General features: G+C 56.7%; 1 protein-coding gene across 7 annotated transcripts in view; it reads left to right on the forward strand.

The window, feature by feature from the left end:
• The window catches only part of hivep1 (HIVEP zinc finger 1), a 405502-nt gene that overhangs the window by 31576 nt on the left and 348786 nt on the right, over positions 1-25140 (forward strand). Inside the window, exon 1 of one of the 7 annotated variants that reach the window (XM_068058232.1) lies at positions 13711-13857. The exons of the other annotated variants lie outside the window; for them this stretch is intronic. Within the exon in view, the coding sequence (XP_067914333.1) occupies positions 13833-13857 (25 nt within the window). The 5' untranslated portion in view covers positions 13711-13832. Of the gene's footprint in view, positions 1-13710; positions 13858-25140 lie in introns of those variants that run through there. 7 annotated transcript variants of the gene reach the window in all.

Consider the following 25140-nt stretch of genomic DNA (forward strand, 5'->3'; position numbering starts at 1 on the left):
AGAGTGCGAGCGGGGGTCGGGGAGAGTGAGAGCGGGGGTCGGGGGCAGTGAGAGCGGGGGGCGGGGCAGTGAGAGCGGGGGCGGGGGGCAGTGAGGGCGGGGAGAGTGAGAGTGAGAGCGGGGGGCGGGGAGAGTGAGAGCGGGGGGCGGGGAGAGTGAGAGCGGGGGGCGGGGAGAGTGAGAGCGAGAGCGGGGGGCGGGGAGAGTGAGAGCGAGAGCGGGGGGCGGGGAGAGTGAGAGCGAGAGCGGGGGGCGTGGAGAGTGAGAGCGGGGGCAGTGAGAGTGAGAGCGAGAGCGGGGGGCGGGGAGAGCGAGAGCGGGGGGCGGGGAGAGCGAGAGCGGGGGGCGGGGAGAGCGAGGGGCGGGGGGATGGAGAGGGAGAGAGCGAGGGGAGGGGGAGGGAGAGAGCGAGGGGCGGGGGGGGGAGGGGAGAGGCGGGGAGAGAACGAGGGGCGGGGGGAGTGAGAGTGCGAGTGAGGGGCGGGGAGAGTGAGAGTGCGAGTGAGGGGCGGGGAGAGGGAGAGTGCGAGTGAGGGAGAGGGAGAGAGAGAGTGATGGGTGGGGAGAGGAGGGAGAGAGGGAGTGAGGGGCGGGGAGAGGGAGTGAGGGGAGGGGCGGGGAGAGGTGAGACTGAGGGCCGGGGAGAGGGTGAGGGTGAGAGTGGGGCGGGGAGAGGGTGAGGGTGAGAGTGGGGCGGGGAAAGGGTGAGGGTGAGGGGCGGGGTGAGGGTGAGGGGCGGGGTGAGGGTGAGGGTGAGAGTGAGGGGCGGGGAGCGGGTGAGAGTGAGGAGCGGGTGAGAGTGAGGGGCGGGGAGCGGGTGAGAGGGAGGGTGGGGTGAGGGCGGAGAGAGGGAGAGGGAGAGAGCGAGGGCGGGAGGGGAGAGCGAGAGGCGGGGAGAGGGAGACAGCGAGGGGCGGGCAGGGGGTGAGGCGGGGAGAGGAGGGGCGGGGAGAGGGAGAGGAGGGGAGAGGAGGAGAGAGGGAGAGATCGAGGGGCGGGGGGAGGGAGAGGGGGAGGGAGAGGGGCGGGGGGCGGGAAGAGGAGAGGGAGAGGGGCGGGGAGAGGGGCGGGGGAGGGAGAGGGGCGGGAGAGCGAGGGGGCGGAGAAGGAGAGGGGGAGGGGGAGGGAGAGGGAGAGGAGCGGGGGCGGGAGAGCGAGGGAGGGGGAGGGAGAGAGCGGGGGGAGGGGAGGGAGAGAGCGAGGGGCGGGGTGAGGAGAGGAAGAGAGCGAGGGGCGGGGGGAGGGGGAGGGGAGGGAGAGGGAGAGGGAGAGGGAGAGGGAGAGGGAGAGGGAGAGGGAGAGGGTGAGGAGAGGGAGGAGAGAGGGGAGGGAGAGGGAGAGGGGAGGGAGAGGGGGAGGGAGAGGGGGAGGGAGGGGGAGGGAGAGGGAGAGGGAGAGGGAGAGGGGGAGGGGGAGGGAGAGGGAGAGGGGGAGGGGGAGGGAGAGGGAGAGGGAGAGGGAGAGGGGGGGAGGGGGAGGGAGAGGGAGAGGAGAGAGGGGCGGGGGGAGGGGAGAGCGAGGGCGGGGGGGAGAGGGAGAGAGCGAGGGGCGGGGGGGAGAGGGAGAGAGCGAGGGCGGGGGGGGGAGGAGAGAGCGAGGGGCGGGGGGGAGAGGATGAGAGCGAGGGGCGGGGGGGGAGAGGGAGAGAGCGAGGGCGGGTGGGAGAGGGAGAGAGCGAGGGCGGGGAGGGAGAGGGAGAGGGGAGGAGAGCGAGGGGCGGGGAGGGAGAGGGAGAGGGAGAGAGCGAGGGGCGGGGAGGGAGAGGGAGAGGGAGAGAGCGAGGGGCGGGGAGGGAGAGGGAGAGGGAGAGAGCGAGGGGCGGGGAGGGAGAGGGAGAGGGAGAGAGCGAGGGGCGGGGAGGAGAGGGAGAGAGCGAGGGGCGGGGAGGGAGAGGGAGAGAGCGAGGGGCGGGGAGGGAGAGGGAGAGAGCGAGGGGCGGGGAGGGAGAGGGAGAGCGCGAGGGGCGGGGAGGGAGAGGGAGAGCGCGAGGGGCGGGGCGGAGAGTGAGAGGGAGAGCGCGAGGGGCGGGGCGGGAGAGGGAGAGGGAGAGCGCGAGGGGCGGGGAGGGAGAGGGAGAGGGAGAGAGCGAGGGGCGGGGAGGGAGAGGGAGAGGGAGAGAGCGAGGGCGGGGAGGGAAAGGGAGAGAGCGAGCGGCGGGGAGGGAGAGGGAGAGAGCGCGGGAGAGAGCGAGGGGCGGGGAGGGAGAGGGAGAGAGCGAGGGGCGGGGAGGGAGAGGGAGAGGGAGGGAGAGAGCGAGGGGCGGGGAGGGAGAGGGAGAGAGCGAGGGGCGGGGAGGGAGAGGGAGAGGGAGAGAGCGAGGGGCGGGGAGGGAGAGGGAGAGAGCCCAGGGGCGGGGAGGGAGAGGCAGAGAGCGAGGGGCGGGGAGGGAGAGGGAGAGAGCGAGGGGCGGGGAGGGAGAGGGGGAGGAGAGAGCGAGGGGCGGGGAGGGAGAGGGAGAGGGAGAGGGAGAGGGAGAGGGAGAGGGAGAGGAGAGGGAGAGGGCGAGGGGCGGAGAGCGAGAGAGCGAGGGGCGGGAGGGAGGGAGAGGGAGAGGGAGAGAGCGAGGGGCGGGGAGGGAGGGAGAGGGAGAGGAGAGGGAGAGAGCGAGGGCGGGGAGGGAGAGGGAGAGAGCGAGGGGCGGGGAGGGAGAGGGAGAGAGCGAGGGGCAGAGAGGGAGAGAGCGAGGGGCAGGGAGGGAGAGGGAGAGAGCGAGGGGCAGGGAGGGAGAGGGAGAGAGCGAGGGGCAGGGAGGGAGAGGGAGAGAGCGAGGGGCAGGGAGGGAGAGGGAGAGAGCGAGGGGCGGGAGGGAGAGGGAGAGAGCGAGGGGCGGGGAGGGAGAGGGAGAGAGCGAGGGGCGGGGAGGGAGAGGGAGAGAGCGAGGGGCGGGGAGGGAGAGGGAGAGAGCGAGGGGCGGGGAGGGAGAGGGAGAGAGCGAGGGGCGGGGAGGAGAGGGAGAGAGCGAGGGGCGGGGAGGGAGAGGGAGAGAGCGAGGGGCGGGGAGGGAGAGAGCGAGGGGCGGGGAGAGGGAGAGCGAGGGGCGGGAGAGGAGAGGGAGAGAGCGAGGGGCGGGGAGAGGGAGAGCGAGGGGCGGGGAGAGGGAGAGCGAGGGGCGGGGAGAGGGAGAGGGAGAGAGCGAGGGGCGGGGAGAGGGAGAGAGCGAGGGGCGGGGGAGGGAGAGGGAGAGGGAGAGGGAGAGAGCGAGGGGCGGGGAGAGGGGCGGGGAGAGGGGCGGGGAGAGGGAGAGGGAGAGGGAGAGGGAGAGGGAGAGGGAGAGAGCGAGGGGCGGGGAGAGGGAGAGGGAGAGGGAGACTGAGAGAGCGAGGGGCGAGGGCGAGGGCGAGGGCGAGGGAGAGGGCGAGGGGCGGGGACAGGGAGAGGGAGAGAGCGAGGGGCGGGGAGAGGGAGAGGGAGAGAGCGAGGGGCGGGGAGAGCGAGAGGGAGAGAGCGAGAGTGTGGGGCGGGAGAGTGAGTGCGAGAGTGTGGGGCGGGGAGAGTGAGTGCGAGAGTGTGGGGCGGGGAGAGTGAGTGCGAGAGTGTGGGGCGGGGAGAGTGAGTGCGAGAATGTGGGGCGGGAGAGTGAGTGCGAGAGTGTGGGCGGGAGAGTGAGTGCGAGAGTGTGGGGCGGGGAGAGTGAGTGCGAGAGTGTGGGGCGGGGAGAGTGAGTGCGAGAGTGTGGGGCGGGGAGAGTGAGTGCGAGAGTGTGGGGCGGGGAGAGTGAGTGCGAGAGTGTGGGCGGGGAGAGTGAGTGCGAGAGTGTGGGCGGGGAGAGTGAGTGCGAGAGTGTGGGGCGGGAGAGTGAGTGCTGAGAGTGTGGGGCGGGGAGAGTGAGTGCGAGAGTGTGGGGCGGGGAGAGTGAGTGCGAGAGTGTGGGGCGGGGAGAGTGAGTGCGAGAGTGTGGGGCGGGGAGAGTGAGTGCGAGAGTGTGGGGCGGGGAGAGTGAGTGCGAGAGTGTGGGGCGGGGAGAGTGAGTGCGAGAGTGTGGGGCGGGGAGAGTGAGTGCGAGAGTGTGGGGCGGGAGAGTGAGTGCGAGAGTGTGGGCGGGAGAGTGAGTGCGAGAGTGTGGGGCGGGGATGTGAGTGCGAGAGTGTGGGGCGGGGAGAGTGAGTGCGAGAGTGTGGGGCGGGGAGAGTGAGTGCGAGAGTGTGGGGCGGGGAGAGTGAGTGCGAGAGTGTGGGGCGGGAGATGAGTGCGAGAGTGTGGGGCGGGGAGAGTGAGTGCGAGAGTGTGGGGCGGGGAGAGTGAGTGCGAGAGTGTGGGGCGGGGAGAGTGAGTGCGAGAGTGTGGGGCGGGGAGAGTGAGTGCGAGAGTGTGGGGCGGGGAGAGTGAGTGCGAGAGTGTGGGGCGGGGAGAGTGAGTGCGAGAGTGTGGGGCGGGAGAGTGAGGTGCGAGAGTGTGGGGCGGGGAGAGTGAGTGCGAGAGTGTGGGCGGGGAGAGTGAGTGCGAGAGTGTGGGGGCGGGGAGAGTGAGTGCGAGAGTGTGGGGCGGGGAGAGTGAGTGCGAGAGTGTGGGGCGGGGAGAGTGAGTGCGAGAGTGTGGGGCGGGGAGAGTGAGTGCGAGAGTGTGGGGCGGGGAGAGTGAGTGCGAGAGTGTGGGGGCGGGGAGAGTGAGTGCGAGAGTGTGGGGCGGGGAGAGTGAGTGCGAGAGTGTGGGGCGGGAGAGTGAGTGCGAGAGTGTGGGGCGGGGAGAGTGAGTGCGAGAGTGTGGGGCGGGGAGAGTGAGTGCGAGAGTGTGGGGCGGGAGAGTGAGTGCGAGAGTGTGGGGCGGGGAGAGTGAGTGCTGAGAGTGTGGGGCGGGAGAGTGAGTGCGAGAGTGTGGGGCGGGGAGAGTGAGTGGAGAGTGAGGGGCGGGGAGAGTGAGTGCGAGTGAGAGGGGAGGCAGTGGAGTGGCGGAGAGTGAGAGTGAGAGTGGGAGAGTGGGAGGAAGAGTGGAGTGGGGGCGGGGAGAGTGAGGAGGGGGAGTGGGGGGCGGGAGAGGGAGGTGAGAGTGGGAGTGTGGGCGGGGAGAGTGGGAGTGTGGGGCGGGGAGAGTGGAGTGTGGGGCGGGGAGAGTGGGAGTGGGGGGCGGGGAGAGTGGGAGTGGGAGTGGGAGTGGGAGTGAGAGTGAGGGGCGGGGAGAGTGAGAGTGGGGGTGCGGTGAGAGAGAGAGAGAGCGGGGGTGCGGTGAGAGAGAGAGTGGGAGCGGGGGTGCGGGAGTGGGAGCGGGGGTGCGGGGAGAGTGAGAGTGGGAGCGGGGGTGCGGTGAGAGTGGGAGCGAGGGGGCGGGGAGAGTGAGAGTGGGAGCGAGGGGCGGGGAGAGTGAGAGTGGGAGCGAGGGGGCGGGGAGAGTGAGAGTGGGAGCGAGGGCGGGAGAGTGAGAGTGGGAGCGAGGGGCGGGGAGAGCGAGAGTGGGAGCGAGGGGCAGTGAGAGTGGGAGCGAGGGGCGGGGAGAGTGAGAGTGAGAGTGGAGCGAGGGGCGGGGAGAGTGAGAGTGGGAGCGAGGGGCGGGGAGAGTGAGAGTGAGAGTGGGAGCGAGGGGCGGGGAGAGTGAGAGTGGGAGCGAGGGGCGGGGAGAGTGAGAGTGAGAGTGGGAGCGAGGGGCGGGGAGAGTGAGAGTGAGAGTGGGAGCGAGGGCGGGGAGAGTGAGAGTGGGAGCGAGGGCGGGGGAGAGTGAGAGTGGGAGCGAGGGCGGGGAGAGTGAGAGTGGGAGCGAGGGGCGGGGAGAGTGAGAGTGGGAGCGAGGGGCGGGGAGAGTGGGAGCGAGGGGCGGTGAGAGTGAGAGTGGGAGCGAGGGGCGGTGAGAGTGAGAGTGGGAGCGAGGGCGGGGAGAGGGAGAGAGCGAGGGGCGGGGAGAGGGAGAGCGAGGGGCGGGGGAGAGGGAGAGGGAGAGCGCGAGGGGGCGGGGAGAGGGAGAGGGAGAGAGCGAGGGGCGGGGAGAGGGAGAGAGCGAGGGGCGGGGAGAGGGAGAGGGCGAGGGGCGGGGAGAGGGAGCGGGAGAGGGAGAGAGCGAGGGGCGGGGAGAGGGAGAGAGCGAGGGGCGGGGAGAGGGAGAGGGCGAGGGGCGAGGGGCGGGGAGAGGGAGAGGGCGAGGGGCGGGGAGAGGGAGCGGGAGAGGGAGAGAGCGAGGGGCGGGGAGAGGGAGAGAGCGAGGGGCGGGAGAGGGAGAGAGCGAGGGCGGGGAGAGGGAGAGGGAGAGGGAGAGAGCGAGGGGCGGGGAGAGGAGAGGGAGAGTGTGAGTGAGAGTGTGGGGCGGGGGAGAGTGACAGTGGGAGTGTGGGGCGGGGAGAGTGCGAGTGAGAGTGTGGGGCGGGAGAGTGCGAGTGAGAGTGTGGGGCGGGGAGAGTGCGAGTGAGAGTGTGGGGCGGGGAGAGTGCGAGTGAGAGTGTGGGGCGGGGAGAGTGCGAGTGAGAGCGAGAGTGAGAGCGGGGGGCGGGAAGATGTGGGGGTGCGGTGAGAGAGAGAGTGGGGGTGCGGTGAGAGAGAGAGTGGGGGTGCGGTGAGAGAGAGGGCCGGGAGAGTGAGAGGAGAGTGAGGGCCGTGGAGAGTGAGAGGGAGAGTGAGGGCCGTGAGAGTGAGAGGGAGAGTGAGGGTGCGTGGAGAGGAGAGTGAGAGTGCGTGGAGAGGGAGTGAGAGTGGGGGGCGGGGAGAGTGAGAGTGGGGGCGGGAGAGTGAGTTTGAGGGGCAGTGAGTTTGTGGGGAGGGGAGAGTGAGGGCGGAGAGAGGGAGAGAGAGTGAGGGGCGGAGAGAGGGAGAGAGAGAGTGAGGGGCGGAGAGAGGGAGAGAGAGAGTGAGGGGCGGAGAGAGGGAGAGAGAGAGTGAGGGGCGGAGAGAGGGAGAGAGAGAGTGAGGGGCGGAGAGAGGGAGAGAGAGAGTGAGGGGCGGAGAGAGGGAGAGAGAGAGTGAGGGGCGGAGAGAGGGAGAGAGAGAGTGAGGGGCGGAGAGAGGGAGAGAGAGAGTGAGGGGCGGAGAGAGGGAGAGGAGAGTGAGGGGCGGGGAGAGTGAGTGCGAGAGTGTGGGGCGGGGAGAGTGAGTGCGAGAGTGTGGGGCGGGGAGAGTGAGTGCGAGAGTGTGGGCGGGAGAGTGAGTGCGAGAGTGTGGGGGCGGGAGAGTGAGTGCGAGAGTGTGGGGCGGGGAGAGTGAGTGCGAGAGTGTGGGGCGGAGAGTGAGTGCGAGAGTGTGGGGCGGGGAGAGTGAGTGCGAGAGTGTGGGGCGGGGAGAGTGAGTGCGAGAGTGTGGGGCGGGGAGAGTGAGTGCGAGAGTGTGGGGCGGGGAGAGTGAGTGCGAGAGTGTGGGCGGGGAGAGTGAGTGCGAGAGTGTGGGGCGGGGAGAGTGAGTGCGAGAGTGTGGGGCGGGGAGAGTGAGTGCGAGAGTGTGGGGCGGGGAGAGTGAGTGCGAGAGTGTGGGGCGGGGAGAGTGAGTGCGAGAGTGTGGGGCGGGAGAGTGAGTGCGAGAGTGTGGGGCGGGAGAGTGAGTGCGAGAGTGTGGGGCGGGGAGAGTGGAGTGCGAGAGTGTGGGGCGGGGAGAGTGAGTGCGAGAGTGTGGGGCGGGGAGAGTGAGTGCGAGAGTGTGGGGCGGGAGAGTGAGTGCGAGAGTGAGGGGCGGGGAGAGTGACAGTGGGAGAGTGAGGGGCGGGGAGAGTGAGAGTGAGAGTGAGAGTGGGAGGCAGTGGGAGTGGGGGGCTGGGAGAGTGAGAGTGGGAGTGGGGGGGCGGGGAGAGTGAGAGTGAGAGTGGGAGTGTGGGGCGGGGAGAGTGGGAGTGTGGGGCGGGGAGAGTGGGAGTGTGGGGCGGGGAGAGTGGGAGTGGGGGGCGGGGAGAGTGGGAGTGGGAGTGGGAGTGGTAGTGAGAAGTGAGGGCGGGGAGAGTGAGAGTGGGGGTGCGGTGAGAGAGAGAGAGAGCGGGGGGTGCGGTGAGAGAGAGAGTGGGAGCGGGGGTGCGGGGAGTGGGAGCGGGGGTGCGGGGAGAGTGAGAGTGGGAGCGGGGGTGCGGTGAGAGTGGGAGCGAGGGGCGGGGAGAGTGAGAGTGGGAGCGAGGGCGGGGAGAGTGAGAGTGGGAGCGAGGGCGGGGAGAGTGAGAGTGGGAGCGAGGGGCGGGGAGAGTGAGAGTGGGAGCGAGGGGCGGGGAGAGCGAGAGTGGGAGCGAGGGGCAGTGAGAGTGGGAGCGAGGGGCGGGGAGAGTGAGAGTGAGAGTGGAGCGAGGGGCGGGAGAGTGAGAGTGGGAGCGAGGGGCGGGAGAGTGAGAGTGAGAGTGGGAGCGAGGGGCGGGGAGAGTGAGAGTGGGAGCGAGGGGCGGGAGAGTGAGAGTGAGAGTGGGAGCGAGGGCGGGGAGAGTGAGAGTGAGAGTGGAGCGAGGGGCGGGAGAGTGAGAGTGGGAGCGAGGGGCGGGGAGAGTGAGAGTGGGAGCGAGGGGCGGGGAGAGTGAGAGTGGGAGCGAGGGCGGGGAGAGTGAGAGTGGAGCGAGGGGCGGGGAGAGTGGGAGCGAGGGGCGGTGAGAGTGAAGTGGGAGCGAGGGCGGTGAGAGTGAGAGTGGGAGCGAGGGGCGGGAGAGGAGAGAGCGAGGGGCGGGGAGAGGGAGAGAGCGAGGGGCGGGGAGAGGGAGAGGGAGAGCGCGAGGGGCGGGGAGAGGGAGAGGGAGAGAGCGAGGGGCGGGGAGAGGGAGAGAGCGAGGGGCGGGGAGAGGGAGAGAGCGAGGGGCGGGGAGAGGGAGAGGGCGAGGGGCGGGGAGAGGGAGCGGGAGAGGGAGAGAGCGAGGGGCGGGGAGAGGGAGAGAGCGAGGGGCGGGGAGAGGGAGAGGGCGAGGGCGAGGGGCGGGGAGAGGGAGAGGGCGAGGGGCGGGGAGAGGGAGCGGGAGAGGGAGAGAGCGAGGGGCGGGGAGAGGGAGAGAGCGAGGGGCGGGGAGAGGGAGAGAGCGAGGGGCGGGGAGAGGGAGAGGGAGAGGGAGAGAGCGAGGGGCGGGGAGAGGGAGAGGGAGAGTGTGAGTGAGAGTGTGGGGCGGGGAGAGTGACAGTGGGAGTGTGGGGCGGGGAGAGTGCGAGTGAGAGTGTGGGGCGGGGAGAGTGCGAGTGAGAGTGTGGGGCGGGGAGAGTGCGAGTGAGAGTGTGGGGCGGGGAGAGTGCGAGTGAGAGTGTGGGGCGGGGAGAGTGCGAGTGAGAGCGAGAGTGAGAGCGGGGGGCGGGAAGAGTGGGGGTGCGGTGAGAGAGAGAGTGGGGGTGCGGTGAGAGAGAGAGTGGGGGTGCGGTGAGAGAGAGAGTGGGGGTGCGGTGAGAGAGAGGGCCGGGGAGAGTGAGAGGGAGAGTGAGGGCCGTGGAGAGTGAGAGGGAGAGTGAGGGCCGTGGAGAGTGAGAGGGAGAGTGAGGGTGCGTGGAGAGGGAGAGTGAGAGTGCGTGGAGAGGGAGTGAGAGTGGGGGGCGGGGAGAGTGAGAGTGGGGGGCGGGGAGAGTGAGTTTGAGGGGCAGTGAGTTTGTGGGGAGGGGAGAGTGAGGGGCGGAGAGAGGGAGAGAGAGTGAGGGGCGGAGAGAGGGAGAGAGAGAGTGAGGGGCGGAGAGAGGGAGAGAGAGAGTGAGGGGCGGAGAGAGGGAGAGAGAGAGTGAGGGGCGGAGAGAGGGAGAGAGAGAGTGAGGGGCGGAGAGAGGGAGAGAGAGAGTGAGGGGCGGAGAGAGGGAGAGAGAGAGTGAGGGGCGGAGAGAGGGAGAGAGAGAGTGAGGGGCGGAGAGAGGGAGAGAGAGAGTGAGGGGCGGAGAGAGGGAGAGGGAGAGTGAGGGGCGGAGAGAGGGAGAGGGAGAGTGAGGGGCGGAGAGAGGGAGAGGGAGAGTGAGGGGCAGAGAGAGGGAGAGGGAGAGTGAGGGTCGGGGAGAGTGCGAGTGAGTGGCGGGGAGAGGGAGAGTGCGAGTGAGTGGCGGGGTGAGGGAGAGTGCGAGTGAGTGGCGGGGTGAGGGAGAGTGAGAGTGAGGGGCGGTGAGAGTGAGAGTGAGGGGCGGTGAGAGTGAGAGTGAGGGGCGGTGAGAGTGAGAGTGAGGGGCGGTGAGAGTGAGAGTGAGGGGCGGTGAGAGTGGGAGTGAGGGGCGGTGAGAGTGGGAGTGGGAGTGTAGGGGGGCGGGGAGAGTGGGAGTGTAGGGGGGCGGGGAGAGTGGGAGTGTAGGGGGCGGGGAGAGTGGGAGTGTAGGGGGCGGGGAGAGTGGGAGTGTAGGGGGCGGGGAGAGTGGGAGTGAGTGTAGGGGGCGGGGAGAGTGGGAGTGAGTGTAGGGGGCGGGGAGAGTGGGAGTGAGTGTAGGGGGCGGGAGAGTGGGAGTGAGTGTAGGGGGCGGGGAGAGTGGGAGTGAGTGTAGGGGGCGGGGAGAGTGAGAGTGAGTGTAGGGGGCGGGGAGAGTGAGAGTGAGAGTAGGGGGCGGGGAGAGTGAGAGTGAGAGTAGGGGGCGGGGAGAGTGAGAGTGAGAGTGGGGGGCGGGGAGAGTGAGAGTGGGGGGCGGGGAGAGTGAGAGTGGGGGAGAGTGGGAGTGTAGGGGGCGGGGAAGAGTGGGAGTGTAGGGGGCGGGGAGAGTGGGAGTGTAGGGGGCGGGGAGAGTGGGAGTGTAGGGGGCGGGGAGAGTGGGAGTGTAGGGGGCGGGGAGAGTGGGAGTGTAGGGGGCGGGGAGAGTGAGCGTAGGGGGCGGGGAGAGTGAGTGAGAGTGGGGGGCGGGGAGAGTGAGTGAGAGTGGGGGGGCGGGGAGAGTGAGAGTGGGGGGGCGGGGAGAGTGAGAGTGGGGGGGCGGGGAGAGTGAGAGTGGGGGGGCGGGGAGAGTGAGAGTGGGGAGCGGGGAGAGTGAGAGTGGGGGGCAGTGAGAGTGGGGGGGGCGGGGAGAGCGAGAGTGGGGGGGGCGGGGAGAGCGAGAGTGGGGGGGGCGGGGAGAGCGAGAGTGGGGGTGCGGGGAGAGCGAGAGTGGGGGGGCGGTAAGAGTGAGAGTGAGTGTGGGGGGCGGGGAAAGTGAGTGTGGGGGCGGGGAAAGTGAGTGTGGGGGGCGGGGAGAGTGAGTGTGGGGGGCGGGGAGAGTGAGAGTGAGAGTGTGGGGGGCGGGGAGAGTGAGAGTGTGGGGGGCGGGGAGAGTGAGAGTGAGAGTGTGGGGGGCGGGGAGAGTGAGAGTGAGAGTGTGGGGGGCGGGGAGAGTGAGAGTGAGAGTGAGAGTGTGGGGCGGGGAGAGTGAGAGTGAGAGTGAGAGTGTGGGGCGGGGAGAGTGAGAGTGAGAGTGAGAGTGTGGGGCGGGGAGAGTGAGAGTGAGAGTGTGGGGCGGGGAGAGTGAGAGTGAGAGTGTGGGGCGGGGAGAGTGAGAGTGAGAGTGTGGGGCGGGGAGAGTGAGAGTGAGAGTGTGGGGCGGGGAGAGTGAGAGTGAGAGTGTGGGGCGGGGAGAGTGAGAGTGAGAGTGTGGGGCGGGGAGAGTGAGAGTGAGAGTGTGGGGCGGGGAGAGTGAGAGTGAGAGTGTGGGGCGGGGAGAGTGAGAGTGTGGGGCGGGGAGGTGAGAGTGAGGGGCGGAGAGAGTGAGGGGCGGGGGGAGTGTGAGTGAGGGGCGGGGGGAGTGTGAGTGAGGGGCGGGGGGAGGGAGAGGGGGAGAGTGAGTGGCGGGGGGAGGGAGAGGGGGAGAGTGAGTGGCGGGGAGAGGGAGAGGGAGAGAGTGAGTGGCGGGGAGAGGGAGAGAGTGAGTGGCGGGGAGAGGGAGAGAGTGAGTGGCGGGGAGAGGGAGAGAGTGAGTGGCGGGGAGAGGGAGAGAGTGAGTGGCGGGGAGAGGGAGAGAGTGAGTGGCGGGGAGAGGGAGAGTGAGGGGGCGGGGAGAGGGAGGTTGGGGGTCCGGGAGAGGGAGGGTCCGGGAGAGGGGGAGGGGGAGGGTCCGGGAGAGCGAGAGGGGGAGGGTCCGGGGGAGGGGGAGGGTCAGGGAGAGTGAGCGCGATGGTCAGGGGGAGGGTCAGGGACAGGGAGAGGGAGGGTCAGGGAGAGTGAGCGTGATGGTCAGGGAGAGGGCGTGGCAGGGAGAGGGACATTCAATGGCATTGAATCTCCCACCATCAACATCCTGGGAGTTACCATTGACCAGAATCTTAACTGGACCAGTCATACAAATATTGTGACTGCAAGAGTAAGTCAGAGACTGGTGATTCTGCAGCGAGTAACTCATCTACTGACTCCCCAAAGCCCATCCGCCATCTACAGGGCCCAAGTCAGGAGTGTTTGGAATGCTCTCCACTTGCCTGGATGAGTGCAGCTCAACACCATTCCTGGACAAAGCAGCCGCTTGATCACCTCATCCACCTTAAACATTCACTCTCTGCACCAATGTATATCATCTACAGGATACATTGCAAGAACATGCAAAGGCTTGTTCAACAACACTTTTCAAACCATAACCTCTACCACCTTGAACAAGAACAGCAGTCACATGGGAATGCCATCACCTGCAAGTTCATCATCAAGTCACACACCATCCTGACTTGGAACTATATCGCTGTTCCTTCATTGTCGCTAGGTCAAAAACCTGGAACTGCCTTCCAAACAGCACATTGGGTGTATGTACACCACATGGACTGCAGTGGTTGAAAAATATGGCTCACCACCACCTTTGTAAGGACAATTGGGGATGGGCAACAAATGTCATCCCATGAAATAATAAAAAAAAGTAAATTGTTTTGAAGCTCCTATCTCTGGTGTGTGATTTTATGCTAAAAAGGATAGATGTATCTTCAACTTATCAAAGCAAAAAATGTCCAATAGCTAGATTTAAAAACACTGCCGCAGCTTAACCACAATTTAATTCAGAAACTTTAAAACAACATAATGTTAATTTCTATTTCATTGGATTGTGGCATTGCTCATGTGTTCAAAGATGTAAGTGTGACACTCACTGGACGTGCAAGCTTAGATGCTCAACCTTTAATATTTTAGAGATTGATTGTGATGCTGAAAATCATGGATTCATAGTTTGAAAGTTCCCTTCTTTTCATCTTCCTTTCTAGGCTATGGCTGAATAGTTGCTCGCAGCCTTTTGGTAGTACCCTCCAGTAGATGTTCATGTGTATGCCTTGGTTATATGGCCTTTTGTGTCAGCACAACTTGGCACGATTGCCATCTTCACTTAATGTCAACATACTGCATTTCAAGCAGAATAAGTATCTATATCATGATTAGAAATGAGAGCTTTTACACATCTTTCTGTTCTGGCTTAGAAATGGTGAGGCAGGTGTAATGCCGCATTGAATACTCGGTCTGATTTACTGACTACAGTGCAGACCAGTAGCTTCCTGGTCACAGTTGCTCTGGATTGACATTGGTGCTTTGCTTTGTTTATATTATTTGTTAATTAGTCTGAGCTCTTGCCTTCCAACAATTGTTTAAATGCATTTCCTGTGACAGTTTTGGACAGAAGCTTTTTATACTCTACCCAGTGTATGCAGTATTGTGTAACAAATACATAGATCTTTAAATTTAAACCTAATTTGTGTTCCACAGAAAGGTGTTCTGGTTTGAACTCTGTGTGTTTTGGCAGAAGTACTGATGTAGGTTGGGCTGGTTCTCTCGGGCTGCACCCTTCTAAGCAACGTAGTTGGTTAAATCCTTTTGCATAAGCGGGAAGTGGTCTCCCTGGTTTCAAAACTAGTCACAGGATTACGTTTAGGTACTTTCCAGAGTGTATTTCGTAATGTTGCTTGTGGCAGCCAATGTGAGATCTCCAACCCCGGTGACAGCTGTTCTTGCTGTGAAACTGCTGGGTGTAGTAGGAAGAGTACTAGCTTTTTGAGTTCTCGTGCCTACGAGCGATTACTAGCAAACTTTAATTCAGTTTAACATTCAAAAACACAATCCATTTTGCTTGCAATTTGGGGTGAGGACTATCTTTTTAAATGTGGTCACAAATAAACTCCGTGCGTAAGTATATAACACCTTTTAGTGCTCTGTTTACCCTGTGTTTTTCAGAATAGAGAAATTGAATTTGGAAAGTCTACTGGAGATAGCTTGCGTTTTTTTTTAATGTTCACTTTTCTTGTTACTTCCAATGGTGTCTTTGTGGTAGCATTCCAAAAAACTGAGGTTGAATTTTGCAGAGTTGAAATGTGACTTTGTTCAGTCTTGTTCGGTTTTTTATAGTGGACTTGCTGCTACCCAGGTAATAGTGATACTCCATTCTCGTGTATGGGTGATCAGATAATGTGATTGCCAAATAAGAGCGCGTTACTTTTTCCTTGTGCATATTGATGGTAAGATACTAAAGTGGGAATGTAATATGTGCTTGATGGTAGTGCAGAGGACCTATTCAGATTTTATTGAAATAAAAAGCATATGCGTAATTTTACTAGCAAATTGCCCGTCGCTTAGGGATGTTATCAACAAAGAGTGACAGGATAAGTGTATCACAGGGAAGTGCATTCTACACAGAAAGCTTTTAACTATATTACTAGTTGATTTCCAGTGGTGTTGTACATGGTAGCTAGACTCATTTGTCTAGTGTCTAAATATTTGCTTCATGCTCGCTTGCATGCGCATTCTCACGCCCGCTCTGACTCTCGCGCTCTAAAGCATTCTCGCGCTTGGTCGCGCCCCCCTCTCCCATCCCTCTACTTCCACCCCCCCTGCTTTCCAATCCCCCCAGCTTTCCAACCCCCCCAACCCCTTCCAGTCAACTCCCCTCTTCCCGTTATAGAACATAAAACAAAAGCCACAACAGGTAACTTATCAAATTGTTGATCCATGGTATCCAGGTGGGGTCATGGAAAGCCTCTGTTTTGCTGTCTGGAACCTCTGCCAGCTGTTTTTGGCCTGTATGGCTGTGCATTTCTGGGCTCAGCCTTCAGACTAAGTTAGTTAGCAGTTTTAAGTCCCCAGCTGGATCCTTTCTCTGCCAAATCTTTTCCTACAAATCATGAGCACCCTCCTTTCCAATCAGCAAAACCTAACTCTGCCGCTGACTGACTTCCAAATTGCACAGTTGATCCATTTTACAGAAGTACCTTTATTGCTCCACAGCTTTTACTTTTTTGTACTTATTGAGTGATGGGAAGTGGAAAACTTTCCATTTTAGACACACAGGCTCTGAAATTATTTGGTATGTTTGGTCGAAGCCCCAGGGAAACAGCTGTTTCCTTGGCGATTCTGCTGAAGTTACAGTAGGAGAAAGGTGGAATGTCACTGTCAGCATCAAGCACTCCCAGCTGGGGTGGGTGGTGGGGTGCGACTGGTGAAGAACCGAATCTCCAGTTGAGGCTGACTTTGCCCATTTCGGATGCCCGTCCATAGCTTCCAACGTGGTTCACTGCGTAAACCTGTACCACCTTTACTGCCATTCTATCTCCGCACAAGCTGGGATATGAACCCAGGACTTTTCAGGCTGAACTACTTGCTCCCTCACATCCAGCTAGTGTACAACCATATGAAATGTATTATGGAGGTCAATGCCTGGTATCCTGGCAGCAGTCATGATGCCTTCATTTTGCAGCAATCCATGGTGCCATTTGTATTTGAGTCACCTTGACAAACCAGAGGATGGCTATTGGGTCATAACTCCATTGCATAACCCACGCACACGTGGGCAGCATGTATATAACGAAACCCATGCTTCCAAATGTAATGTGATCGAGCAGACCATTGGCATGCTTCATCAATGCTTCCGCTGCCTGGACTTCTCTGGAGGAGCCCTGTAGTACTCAGCAGAGTGCGTGTCAAGATTCATCATGGTCTGCTCCACAACCTCACCATCATGGGGGCACAGTTCTTGCCACTAGCTATATGGCAACCAGGAGGGGGAGGAGGCAACCAACACAGCCCCTTTCTGGCCAGGTTGTCTGTGATTGCCTTTTCTGACTGTGATACCAGTGAACACAACTCCTATTATCATGCACTAACAGTCTCTCACTTTACACCACCCGCCCCCCCACCCCTTCCCCCCCCCCCCCCCAAAGTTACTGACCATCACAGCATCCTTTTGGCCACAATGCTGAAATAAAAGCCACTACAAAAAATTTCTAAATCAAATTTGTATATCAAACCATTGTCACATTGAATACAAAAGTCAACTATCCACCCTTGTGGATTTCCTTAATGCATGTTTTCTGTGTGATCTTGCCTGTCCTAGTGCTCCTACACCATGCTACCTCAGTGGCGCAATATGGCAAATGAAAAGCTGCTGATTTTCAGTGGGGGACACTGAGCAGCTCTAGCCCGAGAAGACACGGTTTTAGAGAGTACTACCTAGATATGAGCTGCAGCAGTCTGGGCTGGCTGGCTGATGGGCAACAGCAAGGCTGAGTGACAGTGGTCAGAGGATGAAAGGTGTCATCTTGAGAGGTGCCTGCTTCACGGTGCCACTCACATGGAGTGGTGCCTCAGCAATCCTAGGATGTTTTGGAGGACATATTGCTCGTTCGCTGTGACACTGTGCAAGCCCCTTTGAACACTGGTATCTGTAGCTATGATGGCAGCAGTCTGAACCTGTGTGGCAGCAAGCTGCGCTTCCATGAGAGCAGTCTGGGCTTGCAAAGCAGCAAGCTGAGCTTGCATGTTTTCACTGAGCTTCCACTGCAGCACCCGGATGTTGGGTGGCTTCTGCTTGTGCTGTAATCGAAGTTGAGACATCAGCCATCAGATGCTGCATTGTGGATGGGTCCATAAGTGTTCTTATGGAGTTGGCTACCACTTCCAAGTTGGAGAGGATATGCTACAAATTCTGTGCAAAGCCCTGTTCCACGTTAGTGTTGGTTCTTGATATTGACTGTAGACTTTTTGGTAGGCCTGGCAATATACCAAACATTTCAGTGTGCATACCGATCAGCCAACATTTGTAGGCTGTCCCATCGATGTCCTAATTTGGTTCCTCTACAGCAGAACTCATGTATGACCTCAACTTCCAGCAAGCTGGCACCTGAGCTACCTTTGCCACCTACCCTGGCTGCAACCCACTCATACCTGTTGTCTCACCATGTGCAGATTCTACCTCTAAGCTCTCCTCTAAAGTATGTGCAGCTCCAGTATTTGAGCTGGTGGTTGCAAGTGTGGGAGTGAGTAATAAAGTTTCTTCTTCTCTGTCTTCCTGCTCTTCCACTTCTTTCTCTTTCACCATTGCCTGGCCAACTTGCTGTTCTCGGGTATCTGAAAGGAGAAAGGTGCAAAGATAGGATTGTGATGAGGGGATGGAAGAAATTAAGAGGTGCATGCTTATACCATCTGCAGCTTATAAATCAGAAGAGATTGTGGAATGAGGGGGAAGTGGGATACGAGAAGGAGGATTAGGTTTGAGCATGTTGTCATCTTCAGTAGTTCAGCTCCTGAGGTCCCCAGGTCAGTGACACCTACCATCATTTTGCTGAAGATCGAGAGTAGACTGGTGGGGCGGTAATTGACTGGGTTGGATTTGTCCTGCTTTTTGTGTACAGGACATACCTGGGCAATTTTCCACATTGTCGTGTAGAGGCCAGTGCCACTGGAACAGCTTGGCTAAGGGCGTGGCCAGCTCTGGAGCACAGGCCTTCAGTACTATTGCCGGAATGTTGTCAGCCCATAGTCTTTGCAGTATCCAGTGCCTTCTGCTGTTTCTTGATATCACACAGAGTGAATTAGAATGGCTGAAAACTAGCATCTGTGATGCAGTGGACCTCAGGAGGAGGCTGAGATTGATCATCCACTTGGCACTTCTGGCTGAAGATGGTTGCAAATGCTTCAGCCTTGTCTTTTGCACCAATGTACTGGGCACCCCCATCATTGAGAATGGGGATATTTTTGGAGCTGCCTCTTCTAGTTAATTGTTTAGTTGTCCGCCACCATTCATGACTGGATGTGGCAGGACTGCAGATCTTGGATATGATTCATTGGTTGTGGGATCACTTAGTTCTGTCTGTCGCATGGTGCTTTCACTGTTTGGCATGCATGTAGTTCTGTGTTGTAGCTTCACCAGGTTGACACCTAATTTTGAGGTATGCCTGGTGCTGTTCCTGGCATGCCCTCCTGCACTCTTCATTGAGCCTGGCTTGATGGTAATTGTAGAATGGGGATATGCCGGGCCATAAGGTTACAGATTGTGGTTGAAAACAGTTCTACTGCTCCTGATGGCCCACAGCACTTTATGGATGACCAGTTTTGAGTTGCTAGATCTGTTTTGAATCTATCCCATTTAGCACAGTGGTAGTGCTGCACAACACGATGGAGGGTATCCTCACTGTGAAGATGGGACTTTGTCTCCACAAGGACTGTCCGGTGGTCACTCCTGCCAATACTGTCATGGACAGATGCATCTGCAACAGGTAGATTGGTGAGGATGAGGTCAAGTAGGTTTTTCCCTCTTGTTGGTTCCCTCACTACTTGCCGCAGACCCAGTCGAGCAGCTATGTCCTTTAGGACTTGGACACTTTGGTCAGTAATGGTGCCACCGAGCCACTCTTGGTGATGTACATTGAAGCCCCCACCCAGAGTACATTCTGTGCCCTAGCCATCCTCAGTGCTGCTTCCAAGTGGTGATCAACATGAAGGAGTGCTGATTCATCGGCTGAGGGTGGGTGGTAGGTGGTAATCAGCAGGAGGTTTTCTTGCCCATGTTTGACCTGATACCATGAGACTTCATGGGCTCTGGAATCAATGTTGAGAACTCCCAGGGCAACTCCCTCCTGACTGTGACAGCAGCTCTGGTGGTGATGGTGTCTGAGACATTGATTCCGTGAGTATAACTATGTCAGGCTATTGCTTGACTAGCCTGTGAGACAGCTCTCCCAATTTTGGCCCAAGCCCCCAGATATTGGTAAGGAGGACTTTGCAGGGTCGACAGGGCTGGTGTGCTGTTGTCGTTTCCGGTGCCTAGGTCGATGCCGGGTGGTCTGTCTGGTTTCAATCCTTTTAGACTTTTCTCTAGTAGTTTGTTACAACTGAGTGGCTTGCTAGACCACTTCAGAGGACATATAAGTGAACCACATTGCTGTGGGTTTGGAGTCACATGTAGGCCAGACAGGTAAAGATGGCAGATTTCCTTCCTTAAATGACATCAGTGAACCAGATGGATTTTTATGACAATCAACAATGATTTCATGGTCACCATTACTGAGTCTAGCTTTTTTAATTTCAGATTTATTAATTGAATTTAAATTTCACCAGTTGCCATGGTATGATTTGAACCTGTGTTCCCAGAGCATTAGCCTAGGTCTCTGGATTGCTCATCCAGTGACACTGTCACTATGCCACTGCCTCCCCCTGTTGTGCCACAATTCAATGTTCCTCTTGGTCGCACTTTATTCTGCAACCAGTCGAGCCAGAATGCACCTTCCCTTTAAAAGTGCAGGCTGGCTTTATGTAGTGCAGCCTTGTTTTAAGTCATGCTGGAGTTGCGCTAATTTGAGCCCCTTGCTGAGGAGTGCAGCCACACAGTGGCGAGTTTAGCACTGACTGCTCGCAGCTATTGTGCGATCAGCAGGCAGCACTATGTTTGCATGCTGCCTGCATCGGAAGCATGGGGGTGGGTTAATGATGCCTTGCGATACCCCTGTTCCTTTTTCAGGCCCTTTGCAGTTTGCGGGCTGCAGGTTTGAGACCACAAATGTTAAAAGTCGATGAAATTTTTTTTAAAAAGAACATTATAGAATGAAATGTTGCGCAGAATCTAGTGAACGTTGGGTAAAAAAAGAAAAATCAAGATCACAAATGTGTGATAAAACAGCATTATAAATTGATGGAATATCTACAAGATATTTATGTGTGGGTCCTGAAAATTTTGGTTGGTTCAGTTTGGCATTGATCTCAGATACTTGGGAAATCCCATGAGCTATTTACTTGAAGGTAGTTATTGCTGCACTGGCCATCTTATCATATGACTCCTACAGCTTGTTTAAATTCGACATCATAAGTGTTATTTGCAATGACGAGGTCTAATGTAAAAAGAAAACTCTGATCCAGTGACTAGCTGTTGTGGGTGCGAGCACTATCCTTTCAACTTATGCAATTTGTGTTTAGATCGTGTTCAGATAGGTGATAATTTTTTCAGGGGTAGTGGGGATCTTTTGACTTCGGCCCAAAATGGACATGAAGTTGGTGGAGTCGCCGTGCCAAAGCTGGCATTGGGAGGACCGAGCCACTTTCAGGTTTGAGTGCCAATTGGGCAGGTCTTGCTGGTTGTGGAGGGTAGCAAATTGTTCAGTTCCTATATTAAACTGGTTGGCAGGTCAGACCTGGGCAAGCAGCGAAGGAGAGTGGGATAGGTGGTGAGCACAAGTCTGCAGCGGGCCACGGTGTTTTCATGGAGCTAGGTGGAGCACACAAGAATTAAATAAGAGAAAGCGGTTTTGTGCTCTTTTGTGACTCCTAATTCTATTTCTTATGTCCTTCTGTTCAAGGATTCTGCACAGACCACTTGCTCCCAGATATGGGTACAGTAGCATTCATTCTCCTTGGACTCCAGCATGACCGTGAGAAAGAGCAGAGGCAACACAGAGCAGCAAAAGCTGCTGGAAGTGGGAGGAGAAGGAGAGGAGAAGGGCTCTTAGCAGGAGTCCATACTTGCCCAGAATGTTTAGGAAACAATTGTCCGACCTGATCCTCAGCGAGGAACAGTGTGAGAGATGTCTCTTCCTGCTCAACTCTCATCCAGAACCAGTTCCTGCACCTGCTCCAGCCAGAATGTGCTGCCCCTTTAGGAGGTGCAGGCTGGCTTTAGTAGTTCAGGCTAGCTTAAAGTTGTGCTAGCCTGGAATGAATTTGGACCCTCTGCTGAGGTGTGCAGTCACTCAACAAAGCACTTAGCACTGGGTGCACACAGCTATCATGTAAATGAGCTGGCAGTACAAAGTTGGCTGCTTTCATCAGAAGCAACAGGTACAAGTTTGTCGCGAATTCTGATCTCCATGCTCGTTTTCGTGGCTGCCCAATTTCGCCTCGTACCTCCTTGAGACTCAGTTCAGTGATGCTACGCCTCACCCAACTTCCACAGAGGTACTGTTTTCTCCTCTGACCTCCCAGTTCATACTGGCACATATCTCCATCATCAATTCAATCTGGCACTTTTGTTTTTTAACCCTCTTTCCTCCAAACTAGCTAACTGCAGACTGTACTTCCACTTTTCCAGTTCCAGCTGACATTCTCGCTTTCCACCAACCCCCTCCATTAATGTTGGCACTTTCCTTCCTCCCTATTCCCCCAACTAAAGCACTGCTACCAGTTTTTACTCCTCCCCACCGATTCACTCAGTTCCAGTCTTACTTGAGTCAATGTTCCAGGATAGATATCAGTGCCACTCCCAACATATGGGGATTGGGCCCTCTGTGCGCTGCTGGCAGAAATTTCTGTAAGTGTGCGAGCAGCAGGAACAGGTGCAGGACTGGGGAGAATGGCATAGTTTGTGCTGATTTTTGTCAATCTATCAGGCCCTTAAAATACTGACTGGCAGTTTCAGGAGAGCTCAAGAATAACTGGTGTGCAAAGTCGGGGGAGGTTCAGTAGGGAAGTGGGTTCTTTGAACTTCGCAGTTGGTATATTTTGCTGGGATACAATAAAAAGGGCACTACCTTTAACTAGTACTGGACCTGATTTGGAGGGTTTATCAATGCTGCGTACAAAGTGTCGGAGTTTGGCTGTTGTGTTTTTCTCACTTAGTAATGTAATTTTAGTTTCAAACTGTTTTTGAATATTGTCGTGGTAAATAATGAATAGATATTTATGCATACCGTCCAGTATAGATTGTGATTGTGCACATTTGATTGACATTTAATTGAATATCTGATGTATTGTGTTCAAAATAAATAAAAAAATGAATTAATTATGACTTGGTAGCTTGGCAGTCTTGGACTGACCAATTATAATTGTTTAAAGTTGAAGGCAAACCTATTAGAATAATTTCCTTCTGTTTAGCTTATTTCTCATCTGGTTGGAGATGCCTTCAATTTAATAAGCAGCTTTCTCTCCCATGGAAGTCAGCTCAATTTGCACCTCTAGGTTCAATCTAAAGGAATAGATTACAGGAGCAGCCTTGAATGGCTTCATTCTTCAACATGGCTGCTGATCCAAAAAAAAGCAATAGAGTACCCAATCCTACTAACTATTTCCACAATGAAGCCAGGGATGGGAAACTACTATTGTGAGGAAAACTTGAGATACTGGGACTGTATTCACTAGAGCAGAGCAGGCGCAAGAGGAGATTTAATGGAAGTTTTTAACATTATGAAGGGGTTTGATTGAGTGAAGGCTGTACAGAATATTTTTGTTGGTGAGTCACTGATAAGAGACTGTTAATTTAAAATTATTACTGAGTGCAGCGAGAGGTTAGGGCGAAAACTGCTTTACGTGGGGTTATTGTGGCATGGAATGCTTTGTCACAGGAGGTAGTTGAGAAGGAGACAATTGCCTTTTTTAAGGGGAAAATATTTGAAGCAGAGGAAGACAAAGGGCACTGGGGAGATGGCAGGGCCGTGGGATTGATTTTGTGTTGCTCCTGCACAATGAGCTAGAACAGACATGAAAGGTCAAAATGGCCTTCAATCATGCTGTAGATTTCTGATGGTTCTATGATCTGTAGGCACCTGTGCTAGCAGCAGCTAGAAGGGTTGGTGCTGCATTGTCTTGTTGGTTTTCTGGCTTGTGCACATCTGGATTATTATCAAGGGTGGACTGAGGTGCGATTTGTAAATGAACCTGCTTGTTTTCTAACTGGTTAGGGGCACCCCATGACTTTAGTTATCAGCATTCCAGTTGGAGGGGGAGAGGGAGTAAGCAAATGGAAGCTATCTCCTACCAAGTAGCCTTCCCACTTTTTTTCTTTTAACTTAAATATAAATGGGGTTTTTCTTTTGCTTCAACCATCTGATGTGCCCATCAGCAATGAATTCTGTATGACCCTTCATGGATTCATCAAGCAGGCATGTCTTATAGTAAAGAAGTATGCTGGCACTAGATCATTTGAGCGAGCCTTCAGCTTAGTGGTAGTATTCCTGCGTCTAAGTCAGATGGTGCATACATACATATGAACATACGAATTAGGAGCAAGAGTAGGCCATTTGGCCCCTTGAGCCTGCTCCCCCATTTTATAAGATCATGGCTGATCTGATTGTGGCCTCAACTCTACTTTCCTGTCTACCTGCTATAACCTTTGACTCCCTTGTCAGTCAAGAATCTATCTAACAGCCTTAAAAATATTCACTGACCCTGCCTCCACTGCTCTCTGGGGAAGAGAATTCCACAGACTAATGACCCTCAGAGAAAAAGTTTCTCATCTGTCTTAAATGGGTGATCCCTAATTTTTAAACTGTGTCCCTTAGTTCTAGTCTCTCCCATAAGGGAAAACATCCTGTCAGCATCCATCATGTCAAGTCCCCTCAGGATCTGTATGTTCCAATAAGATCACCTCTATCCTTCTAAACTCCAATGGATACAGGCCCTCGTATGATAAGCCCCTCATCCCAGGAATCAGTCAGGTGAACGTTCTCCGAACAGCTTCTAATGCAATTATATCCTTCTTTAAATAAGGGGACCAAAACTGTATGCTGTTCTCCAGATGTGGTTTCACCAACACACTGTACAACTGTAGCAAAACTTCCCTACTTTTATATTCCATTCCCCTAGCAGTAAACAACAACATTCTATGTGCCTTCCTAATCCCCTGCTATACCTGTATACTAACCTTTTGTGAATCATGTACTAGGACACCCTGATCCCTCTGTACTTAGAGTTCTGCAATCTCTCTCCATTTAAATAATATACTGCTTTTCTGTTCTTGCTTCCAAAGTGGACATGTTCACATTTTCCCACATTATACTCCATCTGTCAGATTTTTGCCCACTCACTTAACCTATCTAATCGCTTTGCAGACTCTATGCCCTCTTCACAACTTAGTCTCCTACCTATCTTTGTGTCATCAGCAAATTTAGCAACCATACATTCGGTCCCTTCATCCAAGTAATTAATATAGATTGTTAATAGTTGAGGTGCAAAGTTCAAACTCCCCTCTGGACAGTTCTGAGGTGTGGAGTCGCAGCTTCAGCTCTGATATGTAATAGATATCATAATGGATACCAATGGCCAGGTGTGAGTGGCCCTCTGATTATATTGATTGTGGGAGCCCAATAAACCTTCCAAGAATTATATAAAAAGGTAGTTATGGCAATGGTCGGAGCATTCATGTTGTGGCTTGTCAGACTGTTGATTAGCCTGCAAATCCTTTGCACTACTTCACACTATACTACATAGGAACAGGAGTGGGCTGTTGAGCCTGTTCTGCCATTCAGTGAGATCATGGCTGATCTGCATCTTAACTCCATCTACCTGCCTTGGCTCTATATCCTTCCATATCCTTTGCTAGCAGAAATCTATTGACCTCAGATTCAAAATTATTATTTGAGCAAGCCTCTACTTTTTTTTTTGTGGGAGAGTTCCATACTTCTACCACCTTTTCTGTGAAGAAGTGTTTCCTAACTTTTTTTCTTGAATAGACTTGCTCTGATGATAAGGTTATGTTCCCTTGCCGTAGACTCCTCACCATCAGAATCTCTATCTACCCTATCAATTTCTTTCAAAATCCTAAAAACATCAAGCAAATTACCCTTTAACTTTCTATGCCACAGGGAATACAAGCATAGTTTATGTAATCTCTACTCAATCTAACCCTTGGAACCCTGGTAACATTCTGGTGGATCTACACTCCTGCTAAGGCCAACTTGCCCATAAATGTACACAGTACTCCAGATGTGTATCATCACCTCATTCCATGACAATATGAAAGGCACAATTCAGCGTAGAGGTGCATCTGACCCCTTTCCTATCCTGAGTGGCGTGAAACAGGGCTGTGTTCTCGCACCTACACTGTTTGGGATCTTTTTCTCCCTGCTGCTCTCACATGTGTTCAGGTCTTCAGAAGAAGGAATTTTCCTCCACACAAGATCAGATGGCAGGTTGTTCAACCTTGCCCGTCTTAGAGCGAAGGCCAAAGTACGGAAGGTCCTGATCAGGGCACTCCTCTTTGATGATGATGCTGCATTAACATCCCACACAGAAGAGTGTCTGCAGAGACTCATCGACAGGATTGCGGCTGCCTGCAACGAATTTGGCCTAACCATCAGCCTCAAGAAAACGAACATCATGGGACAGGATGTCAGAAATGCTCCATCCATCAATATCGGCGACCACGCTCTGGAAGTGGTTCAAGAGTTCACCTACCTAGGCTCAACTATCACCAGTAACCTGTCTCTCGATGTAGAA

Source organism: Heterodontus francisci, chromosome 2, assembly GCF_036365525.1.
Source record: "Heterodontus francisci isolate sHetFra1 chromosome 2, sHetFra1.hap1, whole genome shotgun sequence".
NCBI classification, from domain to species: Eukaryota; Metazoa; Chordata; class Chondrichthyes; order Heterodontiformes; family Heterodontidae; genus Heterodontus; species Heterodontus francisci.